This window comes from Agelaius tricolor, unplaced genomic scaffold, assembly GCF_023055355.1.
Source record: "Agelaius tricolor isolate 1412-34295 unplaced genomic scaffold, bAgeTri1.0.p SCAF_41, whole genome shotgun sequence".
NCBI classification, from domain to species: Eukaryota; Metazoa; Chordata; class Aves; order Passeriformes; family Icteridae; genus Agelaius; species Agelaius tricolor.
This window is the reverse complement of record NW_027269301.1, coordinates 1,951,283-1,968,939: the sequence shown is the minus strand read 5'-3', so window position 1 is coordinate 1,968,939 and position 17,657 is coordinate 1,951,283. Positions and strand designations below refer to the sequence as shown.

Below are 17,657 nucleotides of genomic sequence, written 5' to 3'. Positions count from 1 at the left end.
GGCCGGCATCGGGACTGACCCCACAAACCCCTTCACTGGGATCAGGATATCCCCCAAAAACTCCTTCCTTGGGATCAGGATTGACCCCACAAACCCCTTCATCAGAATGGCCTGGACCCCACACACTTGGATGGGAACAAACCCCCACACACTGTGGGGGGGCCATCAGTCCACTTTGGATGGACCCCACAAACCCCTTCACTGGGATTGGGATACCCCACAAACCCCTTTACCAGGATGGGGATGGACCCCACAAACTCCTTCCCTGGGATCAGGATTGACCCCACAAACCCCTTCACCTGGATGGAGCCCATAAACCCCTTTAAACAGGATGGGGATTGACCCCACAAATTCCCTCCCTGGGATCAGGACTAACCCCACAAACCCCTTACTGGGATGGGGATAGACCCCACAAACCCCTTTAGCAGGATGGAGCCGCACTCACCAGGATAAGGACAAGGACACCCCCCTCACCCCACTTCCCAGCTCACCCTTTCCCATAAAACCCAAGTATTATTCATTTTTTTTAATTCTCTAAAAAAAAATTAATAAAAATCAAAATAAACATTTCTCCAATCAAACCAAGCCCTGACAAGCACAGCTGTTGGAAAAGCACCCAGGGCCCAGCCCGGGTCCCGCTGGCTCCAGGGAATGGAATCGGATCCCTCCCAAATAAATCTGTGTCCCCCAGGGTTTATCCACACCCATCCCTGGAAATTCGGGGTGGGCCCATACTGGGGACAGAGCCAGCAGCTCATGGAGGTTTGCACCCCATAAAGGAGGTGGGGATGCAGGAGGGAGAGGCAGGAGACCCCCGGCTGGGGAGCTGATATGTGTGCATCGATATATCTGGATATAAAAATAGATGTGCGTAGTGGTAGCGTTGATACTGGTGGGTAAAAGTCAAATTCCGGGCTGATCCCAGGCTGGTCCTGCACGATCCACGCGCGGCCCGACGCTCTCTGGGAGACTCTGTGGTGCTCACATCGCAGATTTCATCTCCCACTCCTGGATAAATTAAATTGTGGGGGGGGTCAATCCCTCATTTCCCTGTTCTGTAGGATCCCCTAAACCCTTCTGTCCTGGATTGCCAAGCAAATTGTGTTCAATTCCCCATCTGCATGGCAGCTGTCTCCTGTTCATGGACAGTTTTCCTTATCTCTTCCACACCCACTCCTCCCTCTGGGGAGACATCTGCTGATAAGAGGCCATTGAATGTCCCTGCATGGCTGATAAGAACTGCAGCATCCCATTGGGAGATGTGAGCCCAGAGGGAGGAGCCAAGCATTCCTACCTGGATAGAATCTGGAGATTCTGGAACACCAGCCAAGCATTCCTACCTGGATATAATCTGGAGATTCTGGAACACCAGCCAAGCATTCCTACCTGGATATAATCTGGAGATTCTGGAACACCAGCCAAGCATTCCTACCTGGATATAATCTGGAGATTCTGGGACACCAGCCAAGCATTCCTACCTGGATAGAATCTGGAGATTCTGGAACACCAGCCAAGCATTCCTACCTGGATATAATCTGGAGATTCTGGAACACCAGCACGGCTTCTCCACGGGATTCCCCAGAGGAGCAGCAGCTGCCTCTCCTTCCCCTGGATCTTCAGAGGCAGAGACTCCACCCTTCTCCAGGATCCCTGCTTCAGCAGAACCAGCCCTGGCACTGCAGGAGGGCTGAGCCACAATTCCAATGGTTCTGCTGCCAACAGCCTGAACCACAGGGTGTCAGGCTGGGTTCTGACTCTGGCAGTGTTGGTTTAGTTCACTGCATTGTTTATTTTATCTTTTTATTTTCTTCCCCGTTAAAGAACTGTTATTCCTGCTCCCATATTTTTTGCCTGAGCCCCTTAATTTAAAATTTATAGCAATTTGGAGGGAGGGGGTGTCACAGACATCTTTTATGAAAAATCCTTTCCTTAGGATTTTTCCTCCTGAGAAGCTGAGAGGCCTCAGGAACAAAATGTAACCAATGGTTCTCTGCTGCTGTGGAATGCAACAGGTGCATCTGGGATTGGGCTCATGTGGTTGTTTCTAATTAATGGCCAATCACAGCCCAGTTGGCTCAGACTCTCTGTCCGAGCCACAAGCCTTTGTTATCATTCTTTCTTTTTCTATTCTTATCCAGCCTTCTGATGAAATCCTTTCTTCTATTCTTTTAGCATAGTTTTCATGTAATATATATCATAAAATAATAAATAAAGCCTTCTGAAACATGGAGTCAGATCCTCGTCTCTTCCCTCATCCTCAGCCCCCTGTGAACACGGTCACAGAGGGGGTTTTACATTTTTTACATTTCAGAGGAGGCTCCTGCCTTCCTCAGCAGACACCTGGCTTTCCAAACCCAGACACCTAATCCAGAATTACCTTTGTCTTCCTCATCACATTTCCCTTCCCTGCCACGACCGGGGACGGTGGCGGCCTCAGGGCGCTCTTGGCTGACGTGGTGCGCTTCAGCAGCGGCCTGAGGAACGACCCCTGAGGGAAAAACAGCACAAAAAGGGTGAGAGGTGCCCTCCAAACCTCACTATTTCTGTAATTCAGGGGATCCTTTAATTCAAACCTCGGTGTTTCCCACCTCAGAGCCAGCCGAGCCGGTGGTAGCAGTGATGTGACCCTTGAGGGACTTCCTGAGGCTCAGCAGGTTCATCTCGGAGCCGGCTCTCAGCCTGCCCTGCACGCCCCTCTCCAGCTGCCGCTCCGGCTTGGGAGAGGCTCTGTGCCCTGCAAGGACAGAATGGGCAGTGCCCAGCCAGGAGTGGGCAGTGCCCAACCCGGAGTGGCCACAGAGTGGGCATTGCCCGGCCAGGAGTGGGCACAGAGTGGGCATTGCCCGGCCGGGAGTGGGCACAGAGTGGGCAGTGCTCAACCCCAGAGTGAGCAGTGCCCAGCCCACTGTGGGCAGTGCCCAACCCAGAGTTGGCAGTGCCCTGCCGAGAGTGGGCAGTGCCCAGCCCAGAGTGACCCCAGAGTGGGCAGTGCCTGACCCCAGAGTGACCCCAGAGTGGGCAGTTCCCAACCCCAGAGTAGGCAGTGCCCATCCAGGAGTAGGCAGTGCCCATCCAGGAGTGGGCAGTGCCTGGCCCAGAGTGACCCCAGAGTGGGCAGTTCCCAACCCCAGAGTAGGCAGTGCCCATCCAGGAGTGGGCAGTGCTCATCCAGGAGTGGCCACAGAGTGGGCAGTGCCTGACCCCAGAGTGGGCAGTGCTTGGCCAGGAGTGGGCAGTGCCCAAACCCAGAGTGGGCAGTGCTTGGCCAGGAGTGGGCAGTCAGTGCCTGAACTCAGAGTGGGTAGTGCCTGAACTCAGAGTGGGTAGTGCCTGACCCCAGAGTGGGCAGTGCCCAGCCAGGATTGGGCAGTGCCCGGTCCCAGAGTGGGCAGTCAGTGCCTGACCCCAGAGTGGGCAGTGCCTGACCCCAGAGTGGGCAGTGCCTGACCCCAGAGTGGGCAGTCCCCAGCCAGGATGGGGCAGTGCCCGACTCCAGAGTGGGCAGTCCCCAGCCCAGAGTGCAGGAATAGAATTTGACAGAATTTTGTATTTGCTGAGAAATGCCCCAATGAAGGCAGGAATGATGCATTTGACTCCATGTTCTCACTATTTTATGATACTATATTATATTAAAGAATACTATTCTAAACTATACTAAAGAATACAGAAAAGATACTCAATGCTCAAAAGATAATAATGAAAACTCCTGACTCTTTCCAGAGTCCTGACACAGCTTGGCCCTGATTGGCCAAAAGAGTGAAAACAACTCATGCCAGAATCCAATGGAACAATCACCTGTGGGTAAACAATCCCCAAACACATTCCAGACAAGCAAAACACAGGAGAAGCAAATGAGATCAGAATTGTTTTCCTTTTTCTCTGAACCTTCTCAGCTTCCCAGGAGAAAAATCCTGGGCAAAGGGATTTTTTCAGAGAATGTGAATGCCACAACAGAGTGACTAAATTATCTTTTGTTCTTTTTAAAAAGGAAAAGAAGCTCAGAAGTTTCTCTCTTTAATTAGAAAAAAAGACACTTTATAGGACTTTGGGGACTTTACTTCAAACTGAAGGACAGCCAGTGGGACAGAAGCTAAAAAGTCTCACTTAAGCAACTTACTAGAAAAAGAAGAGAACAAAAGAACAAACGTTTTTTGTAGGGTGTTTTACTAGGAGCGAGAGATTTTTGCCCTCAGCTCAGGTTTTCTCCATAAAGAGCTTTGTAATTTTGCCTTCCCTTAAAACTTTTCTGTTTCTAACACTACTACAGAAGCCATCTTGCTGATTTTATGCTATTTTAGGCGTGAAATATTTCTCTGAGAGCTCACAAGACCTGTCTGGAAGAGACCATAACATCCCCAGAGCCCCTGCGTGCTCCTACCGACGACATCGAGCCCTTTCCGCGTGCCCCTCTTCTGGGGCAGGGTCAGGGTGTGCTGGGACAGGCACTGATCCCGGCTCTGCAGGCTGGGGCTGTCCTGGGGCAGCTGGGCACTGGCAGGCCTGGCCTGGAGAGCTGGGGAGGGAGGGAAGAGGAGGCACGGTCAGGGGGAAGGGCAGGGAGATGGTGGGAAGGGAAGGGAAGGGAAGGGAAGGGAAGGTGAGAAGGAAGGGAAATAGAGGGAGGGTCTGGAGGAAGGGAAGGGAAGGTGAGGAGGAAGGAAAGAAGAGGGAGGGTCCGGAGGAAGAGAAAGGATGGTGGGAAGGAAGGGAATAGAAAGAATGATCAGGATGAAGGGAAGAGAAAGGGTGATGAGGAAGGGCAGGGAGATGGTGGGAAGGAAGGGAAGAGAAAGGGTGATGAGGAAGGGCAGGGAGATGGTGGGAAGGAAGGGAAGAGAAAGGGTGATGAGGAAGGGCAGGGAGATGGTGGGAAGGAAGGGAAGAGAAAGGGTGATGAGGAAGGGCAGGGAGATGGTGGGAAGGAAGGGAAGAGAAAGGGTGATGAGGAAGGGCAGGGAGATGGTGGGAAGGAAGGGAAGAGAAAGGGTGATGAGGAAGGGAAGGGAAGGGAAGGGAAGGGAAGGGAAGGGAAGGGAAGGGAAGAGAAGAGAAGAGAAGAGAAGAGAAGAGAAGAGAAGAGAAGAGAAGAGAAGAGAAGAGAAGAGAAGGTGAGGAGGAAGGAAAGAACAGGGAGGGTCTGGAGAAAGAGAAGAGAAAGGATAATCAGGAGGAAGGGAAGAGGAGGGAGGGTGAGGAGGAAAGGCAGGGGAAGGATGCTCAGGGGACAGAGCAGAGGAGGGACACTGGGGAGAAAGGGAAGAGAAAGGGTGATCAGGAGGAAGGGAAGAGGAGGAACGCTGGGGAGGAAGAACAGGGGAAGGACACAGAAATCCCAGCTCTGGGGAAGGTGGGCACACCCCGCCCCTCTCACCTGCGTGCGCGGGCCGGGCACCGCCCGGGGCGGCGCTGCTGGCACTGCTGGGCACGGCAGACGCGGGTCTGGGGCGCTGCCCCTGCGCTGCCCGGTCCAGGCTCTGCTGCTGCCGAAGGAAGGCCGAGAGAAGCTCGTGGGCAAGGGGATGTTGGGAGTGGGAGTGGGAGTGGATCCCCCTGCGCTGAGGGGCACGAGTGGGGGGCACAGACCCCCGGCAGATGTTACCAGCTGCTGCAGCCGCTCCGCGTTGGAGTGGAGACGTTTGGGGGTCTCAGCTGCTCCCTGCCCGAAGGGATCGTCCATGTAGGCGTTGGGGGTGGGCACCCGGCGCAGCAGGAGCCCCCTGAGGGCAGAGGGGTCGCGTTACCCCCGCGCCCCACCCGGAGCGGGAGGGCCGGGGGGTCCCCAAGGTCCTTACCCGGCAGCGGGGCGGCTGCTCGGCCTGGGGGGTCTCGGGGGGGGCCCGTCGCCCTTCTTGGGCTCCGCTCCTCCCCTGGCCTGCAGGGTCTTCAGCCACGCTTCCCTTTCCTCGTCCGAACGGGCCTGGGGGGGCGCAGGGGCTGGGCTCAGGGGTGCCCCAGGGGCAGGGGCTGGGCTCAGGGGGTGCCCCCGGGGCAGGGGCTGGGCTCAAGGTGTGCCCCTGCAGCAGGGGCTGGGCTCAGGGGGTGCCCCCCTAGACATGGTCTGGGCTCAGGGGTGCCCCTGCAGCAGGGTTCAGACTCAGGGGGTGCCCCCGGGGCAGGGCCTGGGCTCAGGGGGTGCCCCTGCAGCAGGGTTCAGACTCAGGGGGTGCCCCCAGGGCAGGGTCTGAGCTCAGTGGTGCCCCAGGGCAGGGTCTGGGCTCAGGGGGTGCCCCTGGGGCAGGGTCCAGGCTCAGGGAGTGCCCCCTAAACATAGTCTGGGCTCAGGGGTGCCCCCAGGAAGGGCCTGGGCTCGGGGGTGTGTGACAGAACAGGGTCTGGGCTCGGGGGTGCCCCCCTAGACAGGGTCCAGGTGCCCCCCAGGAGTGACTCGGGGGTTCCCTGCCGGTCCCTCACCTGCAGCAGGGCGAGCTCCCGGCCGCGCTGGGCGATTCGGATCCGGAGGTTTTGGGGGGATCCGGCGGCCGCCCCGGGGGTCACCTCGCAGCCGTCCAGGCGCAGGGCGCACACGGGGCGCTGGGCAGCGCCGGGCTCCGGGAACATGCGCAGGGCTCCGTGCCGGACCGCGCACCACAGGCGCTGCCAGCGGCCCCGCAGCCGCACGGCCAGGAACCCTGCGGGCACCCGGTCAGCGGCACCCCCAAACCCCGGCCCCTCGCCGCCCCCCACGGGGGCGGCACCCCCAAACCCCGGCCCGGCACCCCCGGCCCCTCGCAGCTCCCCCAAACCCCGGCCCTTTGCAGCCTCGCCCGGGGACAGCACCCCCCGAACCCCGGTCCTTCGCAGGTACCCCCAAACCCCGGCCCTTTGCAGCCCCCCCCTAGGGCGGCACCCCCAAACCCCGGCCCGGCACCCCCGACCCCTCGCAGCTCCCCCAAACTCCGGCCCTTTGCAGCCTCGCCCGGGGACAGCACCCCCGAACCCCGGCCCCTCGCAGGTACCCCCCAAACCCCAGCCCTTTGCAGCCCCCAAGGGGGATGGCACCCCCAAGACCCCGGCCCTTTGCAGCCTCCACCGAGGGCGGCACCCCCAAACCCCGGCCCTTTGCAGCCCCCCCAAACCCCGGCCCTTTGCAGCCCCCCCAAACCCCGGCCCTTTGCAGCCCCCAAGGGGGATGGCACCCCCAAGGCCCCGGCCCTTTACAGCCTCCACCGAGGGCGGCACCCCCAAAACCCCGGCCCCTCACAGCCCCCACTGGGGGCGGCAACCCCGGAACCCCGGCCCAGCACCCCCCCCGGACCCCGGCCCTTTGCAGCCTCGCCCGGGGACAGCACCCCCCGAACCCCGGCCCCTCGCAGGTACCCCCCAAACTCCAGCCCTTTGCAGCCCCCCCGAGGGCGGCATCCCCAAAACCCCGGCCCTTTGCAGCCCCCCCGACCCCCAGCCCCTCGCAGCCCCCACCTCCTTTGGCGTCCTCTCCGGGCCGCGGGCTGCGGGCCGGGCTCTGCCGGCAGCGATTCTCATCCTCCTCTTCCTCCTTGCTGAGCTGGGGTGCGGCAGGCTCAGAACCCAGCTGGGTGGGGTCTCAGCCTCCTGCACCCTGACCCCCTCCCCAAAAGGAGTGCGGGATTCGGGGTTGGGGTGCATTCCCGACCCCCTCCCCAAAAGGAGCCCAGGATTTGGGGTTGGGGTGTGTTCCTGACCCCCTCCCCAAAAGGAGTGTGGGATTTGGGGTTGGGGTGCATTCCCGACCCCCTCCCCAAAAGGAGCACAGGATTTGGGGTTGGGGTGTGTTCCTGACCCCCTCCCCAAAAGGAGTGCAGGATAAGGGGTTGGGGTGTGTTCCTGACCCCCTCCCCAAAAGGAGCCTGGGATATGGGGTTGGGGTGTATTCCTGACCCCCTCCCCAAAAGGAGCCCAGGATAAGGGGTTTGGGTGTATTCCTGAGCCATTCCTGAGTTTCCCAGGGGACAAACTCACCCTGCTGAGCCTCGAGGAAGGCGGTGCAGGGACACTGAGTGCTGCCAGCCCGCTTGGGGCATCGCTGCTCACCTCCTCGATCACCTGCAGAGCCAAACAGGCAGCACTACACCCCTCACTCCCACTCCCCCCAGCTGAAAACGCTCTCACAACCCCAAAAAGGGAATGGGGACACACCCCGGGAGCACCTGAGCGGGGCCACGCCCCCATTTCCCCTGTGGGAATCCATAAAATCAGAGGGGTTTGGGAAAGCTGCAAAAGGCCCCAGAGACAGCAGAACTGTGAGCAGAGCTAAAGCAGCAGCCATGAGATTGGGCAGCAGAAAAATTATTTAAACTGTAGAAAAGCAAAGACAAATAGAACAATGGTCTGTGTATTAACACTTGTCTAGAATAACTCTCTAAGCTACAGAAAAGTTTATCTAGAGAGATATTAGGGAGTTCTAAGCTTAATAATGGAGCTCTGAGCATTGTGTTTGAAGGCTCACAAGCAGGGATTGTATTTGAAATAAGCAAGCATTGTTTAACCAAAGGTACCTGTGCTTATAGTGGTTGGATAGAACTACTGTCAATGTGCTTTTGCTTTGTGGGATTGGTCAAAACACTTATAAAGTGAGCTTTAATATTAAGTTCTGGGTCTGCTGCCTGGGATGTGAGCTGGTGGCATCTTCCCATTGTCATCACCATGGAATGAGGCTGATGCTGGAAAATCAAACAGCTCAAGGCACGTTCCCAGCAGTCCTGTCCTGTTTGTGATTTGTACACAGCCCCCAGCCGGGGATAGAACTCTTAACCCTGGTGACCCTGTCCACCCCCATCCTATTTCCATTTCTGTCAGAACTCAGTGTGTCCCTCTGGGTGTCCAGAGTTGCTGAGGACCCGCGCGGGCACACAGCCCAGAACACCTGTGGGTTTGATTGTGACCCCTGGAGCGAGTTTCCAGCTTTGTATGAGGACCGGAAAGTCACAGAAGTTTGAAAGGTGTAATAATAAAATTATCATAGGGTGAAAATGTCGATTTTAGGATTTTTGGTATGGGGGTTGTGGAGACAAAGCTGGAGGAACTTGGTGATTTATACAGAGCCCCCAGGCAGCGGCATCCCCCTGCCCACCCCGCTCCTGCCTGGCTGCAACACCTCCAAACCTTCCTCCAGTCCTCGGCCTGCTGCCGGCTCTGGAAGCCGATGACCAGCACCTCTCCTGCTGTCCCTGTCACCTTCAGGGCGTGTGGCATCTTCTTGCCCCGCTTGTCCTTGGCGGTGACGCGGCAGCCGCGCAGGTCCAGCTCCAGCACGGGCTGCAGGTCAGCGGCACACCTGAAACACTGAGGGGGGCACAGCGGGGTCAGGGGGGCACAGCGGGGTCAGGGGGGCCCTGAGGGGTCAGGGGAGCCCCTCCATGCCTGTAGGAGTGAGGGGGTGGGATGGTGGGGATGGATGGAGATGAGAGATCTCTGCAGCCAGGTGAGGAATTTGGGGTTTATTGCAAAGGGCCAAGGGCAGGGCCCTGCTGGGAGCTGCCAGGCACAGCTCAGAGCAGGCCTGAGAGAAGAGAGGGGGAGAGAGCAAAAGGGGTAAGAGAATAAACAGGGTAAGAGGCAAGAGCTAAGAGAGCGAGGTTCCCGTTCCAATACCATAAATCTTCTTCTGTGTTGAATATTCTAATTCTCACTAACCAATCTAGTCCAATATACAGATCCTACAGCATTTACATACAGCCTATCAGAATCATTACATTACCATCCTGTGTTACATTTTAAACCCTACAAACTCCTCTTTGGGCCCTTCTGCCAAGCTGGCAGGGTCTGCTCTGCCCCTTGGGCCTGTCTGCAAGCAGAGGGTGTTGTTCCATCACAAGGGAATCAACTTCAGCCAGCCACACCATTGTTTTCCAGTTGTTCAGTGACTGAGGGATCTCAAAGCTTGCTTTCATTTCAGTCTTACTTATAGTTCCTATATTCTCGACATCTTTTGCCAGACAAACATATTTATGAGGCTTTCCTGTTCCATCTTCCCCAACAATGGAATTTGGGGTTTATTGCAAAGGGCCAAGGGCAGGGCCCTGCTGGGAGCTGCCAGGCACAGCTCAGAGCAGGACTGAGAGAAGAGAGGGGGAGAGAGGGTGAGAGGGTGAGAGAGTAAAAGGGGTAAGAGAGCGAGGTTCCCGTTCCAATACCATAAATCTTCTTCTGTGCTGAATATTCTGATTCTCACTAACCAATCCAGTACAAGATACAAATCCTACAGCATTTCCATACAGCCTATAAGAATCATTACATTACCATACTGTGTTACATTTTAAACCCCAAAAACTCCTCTTTGGGCCCCTTCTGCCAAGCTGGCAGGGTCTGCTCTGCCCCTTGGAGCTGTCTGCAAGCAGAGGGTGTTGTTCCATCCAAAGGGGATCACCTTCAGCCAGCCACACCATTGTTTTCCAGTTGTTCAGTAACTGAGGGATCTCAAAGCTGCTTTCATTTCAATCTCACTTATAGTTTCCATATTCTCCAAATCTTTTGCCAGACAAACATATTTATAAGGCTTTCCTGTTCCATCTTCCCCAACAATGGAATTTGGGGTTTATTGCAAAGGGCCTGGGTGCAGGGCCCTGCTGGGAGCTGCCAGGCACAGCTCAGAGCAGGACTGAGAGAAGAGAAGGGGAGAGAGGATGAAGAGGATGAGAGGGTAAGGGGGTAAAAGGGTAAGAGAGTAAAAAGGGTAAGAGAGTGAGGTTCCCATTCCAATACAATAAATCTGCTGTGCTGAATATTCTGATTCTCAGTAGCCAATCTAGTACAAGATACAGATCCTACAGCATTTCCATACAGCCTATAGAATCATTACATTACCATCCTGTGTTACATTTTAAACCCTACAAACTCCTCTTTGGGCCCCTTCTGCCAAGCTGTAGGGTCTGCTCTGACCCTTGGAGCTGTCTGCAAGCAGAGGGTGTTGTTCCATCCAAAGGGGATCACCTTCAGCAGCCACACCATGGTTTTCCAGTTGTTCAGTAACTGAGGGATCTCAAAGCTGCTTTCATTTCAATCTCACTTATAGTTCCTATATTCTCCAAATCTTTTGCCAGACAATCATATTGATAAGGCTTTCCTGTTTCATCTTCCCCAACACTCTGTCTGTCTGTCTGTCCCCCCTGGCTCACCGAAACTTGCTTTCATTTCAATCTCGCTTATATTCTCGACATCTTTTGCCAGCCAATCATATTTATGAGGCTTTCCTGTCTCACCTTCCCCCTCCACGCCTCCATGCACCCTCCTCACCAGCAGCACGTGCTCCCTGACGATGAAGAGCTGCTTTGCCCACTGCCCGAGCCAGCGCTTCCTCCACAGGAACCCGCAGAGCTGCGGCTCGGGCCGCCCGGGGGGCTCGGCCTCGGCGCTGCAGCGCAGGTAATGAGCCCGGTCCTTCACCGCCTCCTCCTCCTCCTCCTCTTCCTCCTCTCCGTACGACTCGTAGTGGCTGCTGTCGCTGTCGCCGCCGCCTGGGAGCGGGGATGGGGTCAGGGCAGGGGAGGGTGGGCGGCGCTGGGGAGGGGGCGCGGGGGGTCCTCACCGGTTCTGCCGTGCCCGGGGGGTTCCGTGTCCTCGTAGGAGTCATCGGCCGGGGGGGCCGGGGGGGCCGGGGGTCTCGGGGGGGGCGCCCGGCTCCTTGTTCTGGGGGTACAGGGGGGGTTCCAGATGTGGGGGAACCTCGCAGGGTCCGGGGGCGGGTGGGCACCAAAAAACCTCCCGGGCTGGTTGGAGCCTCGCTGCCAGCAAGGCTGGCCAGTGGTGCCATCGTGGGCATGGGATGGGCCCCCCTCTCCCACCCTCTGAGCCCCCCCAGCCCCTGCTGCCTCCCCGAGCCCCCCCAGCCCCTCGGTGCCCCCTCTGCCACCCCCTGAGCTCCCCCAGCCCCTCGGTGCCCCCTCTGCCACCCCCTGAGCTCCCTCGGTGCCCCCCTGAGCCCCCCCAGCCCCTGCTGCTCCCTTGAGTCCCCAGCCCCTCTCTGTCCCCTCTCCCACCCCCTGAGCCCCCTCTCTGCCCCCTCTCCCACCCTCTGAGCCCCCCCCAGGCCCTGCTGCCCCCCTGAGCCCCCCCAGCCCCTCGGTGCCCCCTCTGCCACCCCCTGAGCTCCCTCAGTGCTCCCCTGCGCCCCCCAGCCCCTCTGTGTCCCCTCTCCCATCCCCCAAGCCCCTCCAGCCCCTCTCTGTCCCCTCTCCCACCCTCCTGAGTCCCCCAGCCCCTCTGCCACCCCCTGAGCTTCCTCTGTGCCCCCTCTCCCACCCCCCTGAGCCCCCCAGCCCCTCTCTGAGCCCCCCAGCCCCTCGTTTCCCCTCTCACCGCTCCGGGCGGGCTCGGCCGGGCTCTGCCTCCCGCTGCATCCGCGCTCCCGGAGCCTGAGGGGAAAAGCAGCAGTGGCAGCTCCGTGCCGGGGAGCTGAGGGGTCGGGGACGCCCCAAAACACGCGTGGAGGAGGAGATGGGGACGGGGGGGACTCACCCGGGCTGGTCCGGGCCTGCGGGGGCCCCGGGGAGGGCGAGAGGCAGCGCATGATCATGTACTCGGCATCCTCTGCTGTGAGGGGCAAGGCCCAGGGAGGGTCAGGGACTCTCACTGGCCCTAAACACGTTCATACTCCTAACCCTGGTGACCCTGTGCACCCCCATGCCTGCAGGAGTGTCAGGGATGGTGGGGATGGATGGAGATGAGAGATCTCTGCAGCCAGGTGGGGAATTTGGGGTTTATTGCAAAGGGCCAAGGGCAGGGGCCTGCTGGGAGCTGCCAGGCACAGCTCGGAGCAGGCCCAAACAGGGAGAGAGGCGAAGGGAGTGGTAGAGAGGATGAGAGTGAGGTTCCCATTACAGTACAAGAAATCTTCTTCTGGTCATGGAATTTGGGGTTTATTGCAAAAGGCCTGGGTGCAGGGGCCTGCTGGGGGCTGCCAGGCACAGCTCAGAGCAGGCCTGAGAGAAGAGAGGGGGAGAGAGGATGAGAGGGTGAGAGACTAAAGGAGGATAAGAGAGTAAGAGGGTAAGAGAGCAAAAACATAAGAGACTAAAAGGGGCACCAGGGCGAAGTTCCCATTCCAATACCATAAATCTCCTGTGTTGAATATTCTGATTCTCACTAACCAGTCCAGTACAAGACACAGCCCCAGCCCCGCACTCACCCGGGCCCTGCAGCCGCCCCAGCAGCTCCCACACCGAGCTCTTCTTGGCCCGAGCGGCGGCGCTGAGGCTCTCACGGTCCAGGAGGAGCAGGAAGGAGCGCAGGTCCGACAGCAGCTTGTCCAGGTCTGCAGGGGACAGCGACAGCAGCGTGACACCGCACACCCAGAGCACCGCGGGGCGGCACCGGCCCTGCCTCCTGCACGGGCACGGCCGGGGGGTCCCCAATGCTGTGGGGGGTCCCTGATGCTGTGGGGTGTCCCCAATGCCAGGGGGTGTCCCCGATGCCGTGGGGGTGTCCTCAATGCCATAGGGGGATCCCTGATGCTGTGGGGGTGTCCCCGATGCCGTGGGGGTGTCCCTGATGCTGTGGGGTGTCCCCAATGCCAGGGGGTGTCCTCAATGCCATGGAGGTGTCCCCAATGCCATGGGGGGTCCTCAATGCCTTGAGGGTGTCCCTAATGCCGTGGGGGGTCCTCAATGCCATAGGGGCGATCCCTGATGCTGTGGGGTGTCCCCAATGCCGTGGGGGTGTCCCTGATGCTGTGGGGTGCTCCCGATGCCATGGGGTGTCCTCAATGCCTTGGGGGGGGGTCCTCAATGCCATGGGGATGTCCCCAGTGCCAGGGGGTGTCCCCAATGCCTGGGGGTGTCCCCAATGCCATGAAGGGTCCCTAATGCTACAGAGGTGTCCCCGATGCCATAGGGGAATCCCAATGCCATAGGAGGATCCCAATTCCATGGGGAGTCCCTGATGCCATGGGGGTGTCCCCGATGCCATGGGGGAGTCCCCAATGCCATGAGGTGTCCCCGATGCCATGGGGTGTCCCCAATGCCATGAGGTGTCCCCAATTCCATAGGGTGTCCCCGATGCCATGGGGTGTCCCCGATGCCATGGGGTGTCCCCGATGCCATAGGGTGTCCCCAATGCCATGAGGTGTCCCCAATTCCATAGGGTGTCCCCGATGCCATGGGGTGTCCCCAATTCCATGGGGTGTCCCCGATGCCATAGGGTGTCCCCGATGCCATGGGGTGTCCCCGATTCCAGGAGGTGTCCCCGATGCCATGGGGTGTCCCCGATGCCATGGGGTGTCCCCGATTCCAGGAGGTGTCCCCGATGCCATGGGGTGTCCCCGATACCATGGGGTGTCCCCGATGCCATGGCAGGTACGTGCCCGGTCCCACCAGCCCTGCCCTGCTGCTGCACCTGCCCCGGGCGGGCACAATGCGGCCATTGACGGGCGCGGGGGCACCGGGGGAGGATGAGGAGAGGCCCTGCGGGGATGAAGGCTCCTCTGTTGTGCTCACAGAGCCGGTTTGTTCCCGGGTGCACCGGGGGCTGCTGCTGCTGCTGCTGCACGTGCGGAGGAGGAGGAGGAGGAGGAGGATGAGGAAGATGAGGAGGAAGAGGAGCCCTGGCAGGCTGGAACGGCTGATGAAGGCTGAAATGCCGAGGGTAGGGACAGGGGTCGGGGCTCAGCGCCAGGCGGGGAAGGACAGAGGGACAAGGAGCTGCTTTGTGCCCGCAGCAGGGACAGCGGGAGGGCCGGGCCAGCAGCGCCGCCACCCCGCGGTGTCGCGAGGGACTCCGGGCAGGTCCCTCTGTCCCTCTGTCCCTCTGTCCCCGGTGGGGACAGTTTGGAGTCCATGCAGGTGCTGCAGGGCAGGACCAGGAGTGCCCTCGGTCTGTCCCCGCTCCTGCAGGGCCCTCCCGCCCTGGGCACCTCCAGGTGCCACCACCGCAGTGGGCAGATGTCCCCCGGTGCCCCAGGGTCACTGCCCGGCTCCCCCCGGGCTCTGGCATCAAACACCCACGGCCTGGCACCGGTGCCAGCTGTCCCCAGAGCACCCCGGGCCCTGCTGGAGCCCCTGTGCCACCGCACAGCTGGAAAGGGACAGTGCCAGTGAGGCCACCACCGGCCGATGCTGCACCTGCAGCGCCACAGGTGACACCAACACCCCCAGATCCCCGAACCCCAAATTTCTCTGGGTTAACGGGGATGAATCCCAAATTTCTCTGGGTTAACAGGGATGAATCCCAAATTTCTCGGGATTAACATGGATGAATCCCAAATTTCTCCAGGTTAATGGGGATGAATCCCAAATTTCTTCCAGTTAACAGGGATGAATCCCAAATTTCTTCCAGTTAACAGGGATGAATCCCAAATTTCTCCAGGTTAATGGGGATGAATCCCAAATTTCTTCCAGTTAACAGGGATGAATCCCAAATTTCTCTGGGTTTACGGGGATGAATCTCAAATTTCTTCAGATTAACAGGGATGAATCCCAAATTTCTCCAGGATAACGGGGATGAATCCCAAATTTCTCCAGATTAACAGGGATGAATCCCAAATTTCTTCAGGTTAATGGGGATGAATCCCAAAATTCTTCAGGTTAATGGGAAAGAATCCCAAATTTCTCCAGGTTAACAGGGATGAATCCCAAATTTCTTCCAGTTAACAGGGATGAATCCCAAATTTCTCCAGGATAACGGGGATGAATCTCAAATTTCTTCAGCTTAACATGGATGAATCCCAAATTTCTTCCAGTTAACAGGGATGAATCCCAAATTTCTCCGGGTTAACGGGGATGAATCCCAAATTTCTCGGGGTTAACATGGATTAATCCCAGAATTCTCCGGGTTAATGGGAAAGAATCCCAAATTTCTCCAGGTTAACAGGGATGAATCCCAAATTTCTGCAGGTTAACAGGGATGAATCCCAGATTTCTTCAGGTTAACGGGGATGAATCCCAGATTTCTCTGTGTTAACGGGGATGTGGTGCACCCCAAAAAGGCGGTGGCACCCCAAAAAGGCGCTGGCACTCCCTGGGTGAGGCAGAGGAAGGAGCCCCCCATGTCACACGGTCCCAGGGCCGGGTGACGCCCCCTCCCCTGCCCGGAGCTGCTGGCACCGGGGTCCCCCCGTCCCCTCCGCGCGTCCCCGGACGCGGAGCCCACACCCAGCCCGGGGGGAGAGGAAACATCTGGCAGCGCTGAGTCCGGGCCGAGCAACGCCGGAGCTGGGCCCAAACATCTGGATTGCCCTGGAAACCGGGGCAGGGAAGGGGGGGAAGAGCTCCCAGCGGGAAAAGCGGCGGGGGCTGGGGCAGGGGAGCGCTGGAGGGACCTGCGGGCGGCGTGGGGCACACGGGACTGTCCCCCCCTGGCCAGCGGGCCTGGCTCGTCCCCTCCCTCCCTTTCTGCTCTCCTCCGCCCAGGCTGAATTCCTCGGCAATGACATCTCCGTCCTCTCTCTCACCCTTTTGCCCTCGCTGCGCCCCCCCCGCGCCCTCCCCCGGCCGCTGGGGCAGCGATCCGTGCCCAGCCGTGCCCAGCCGTGCCCGCAGCCGCTGCAGGGGCTGCCCTGAGCCCTGGCCCGGTGCCCGGTGCCCGCTGCCGTGCCAAGGGAAAGCGGCCGGCACGGAAAACATCAGCCTCGGTCTGCGGGGCAGGAGGAAAACGCCCCCCAAACACACACAGAGCGTCTCCTAGCAAAGCTCCCGCCCGCGGCACGGTGGCATCGTCATCATCATCATCATCCTCGTGCCATCTTCCTCATCCTCGTGCCATCTTCCTCATCCTCGCGGCCCCGGGGATGCCACGGGAACGGCAGCGCCCGGGTGATGCCAGCGCGGGCGGCGATTCGGGGCAGCCTTTTGGGGTTTTATCCGAGCCACGAGGCGCCCGGGGGGGCGCGGGGGTGTGGAGGTGACCCGGGGGACCCCGCGGGTGGCTCGGGCCCAGCGCGGGATGACTCAGAGGAGGCTGCGGGGAGCTGCTCGCGGCCACAGCGTGACTCGTCATGTGCGGAGGCTCCAGGCCACGGCTGCAGGGTGGGGACGCTCCCCCCGCGGCTGCTGCACCCCCAGATTGCCCCTGGGAGGGGGCTGGAAGGGGCGCTGGGCCCCCCGAGCCTGACATGGCACCCCAATGTCGGGGGGACACCCCAATGTCGGGCGGACACCCCAATGTCGGGGGAACAACCCCGTCCCTCCTTCCCCTCCAGCTCTGACCCCGCAGCCCCCCATGCCTCCCACCCTCCCTTTTCACCCCCTCCTCTTTTCCCGAACCCCCTTTTCCCTTCCCTGCCCCCTCAGCCTCCCCCAGGGCTGAACCCCCCTTTTCCCCCCGGTCTGGGGTTGGTGCCCCCCGGCCTCGCATCCCTTCGGAGCCCCCCCCCCGTACCTCGCTGCCGGGACATGGTGCGGGAGCGATCACATCGCGCCGGGACCGGGACGGGGACCGGGACCAGGATCGGGATCGGGATTGGGATCCGGACCGGGATTGAGATGGGGACCAGGAGCAGGATTGAGATCGGGACCGGAATCAGGACAGGGACCGGGACCGGGACCAGGATTAGGACAGGGACCCGGATCGGGATCCTGACGGGGATCGGGATCGGGATTGGGATCTGGATCAGGACAGGGATGGGGATCGGGATCGGGACAGGGACAAGTACCGGAAGTGGGATCAGGACAGGGACCGGGATCAGGATTAGGACCGGGACCGGGATCGGGATCCTGACGGGGATCGGGATTGGGATCTGGACTGGGATCGGG

At 59.4% G+C, this 17,657-nt stretch overlaps 1 protein-coding gene across 1 annotated transcript; it reads right to left on the bottom strand.

Annotated features, from left to right (window-relative positions):
• Nucleotides 1-843: 843 nt before the first annotated feature.
• LOC139603796 (actin filament-associated protein 1-like 2) lies at nt 844-17,440 on the bottom strand. The gene is made up of 17 exons (XM_071454736.1): nt 17,284-17,440; nt 13,100-13,225; nt 12,430-12,504; nt 12,271-12,326; nt 11,501-11,696; nt 11,209-11,429; nt 9,079-9,258; nt 7,936-8,019; nt 7,417-7,501; nt 6,412-6,629; nt 5,793-5,917; nt 5,600-5,717; nt 5,372-5,480; nt 4,379-4,513; nt 2,589-2,734; nt 2,378-2,488; nt 844-1,008 (listed from the first exon to the last, which is right to left on the bottom strand). The coding sequence occupies exons 1-17, from the start codon at nt 17,297-17,299 to the stop codon at nt 982-984; spliced, it is 2,028 nt and encodes a 675-aa protein (XP_071310837.1). The 5' UTR covers nt 17,300-17,440; the 3' UTR covers nt 844-981.
• Between the last annotated feature and the right edge of the window lie 217 nt (nt 17,441-17,657).

Bases quoted from the DNA above. Each gene is read 5' to 3' on its own strand.
- LOC139603796 (XM_071454736.1), bottom strand. The intron at 9,259-11,208 runs GTGAGGAGGGTG...TGCCCCCCTCAG, and splicing joins TCAGGGAGCACGTGCTGCTG to TGTTTCAGGTGTGCCGCTGA. The intron at 4,514-5,371 runs GTGAGAGGGGCG...CTCCCTCCCCAG, and splicing joins TGCCCGGCCCGCGCACGCAG to CTCTCCAGGCCAGGCCTGCC.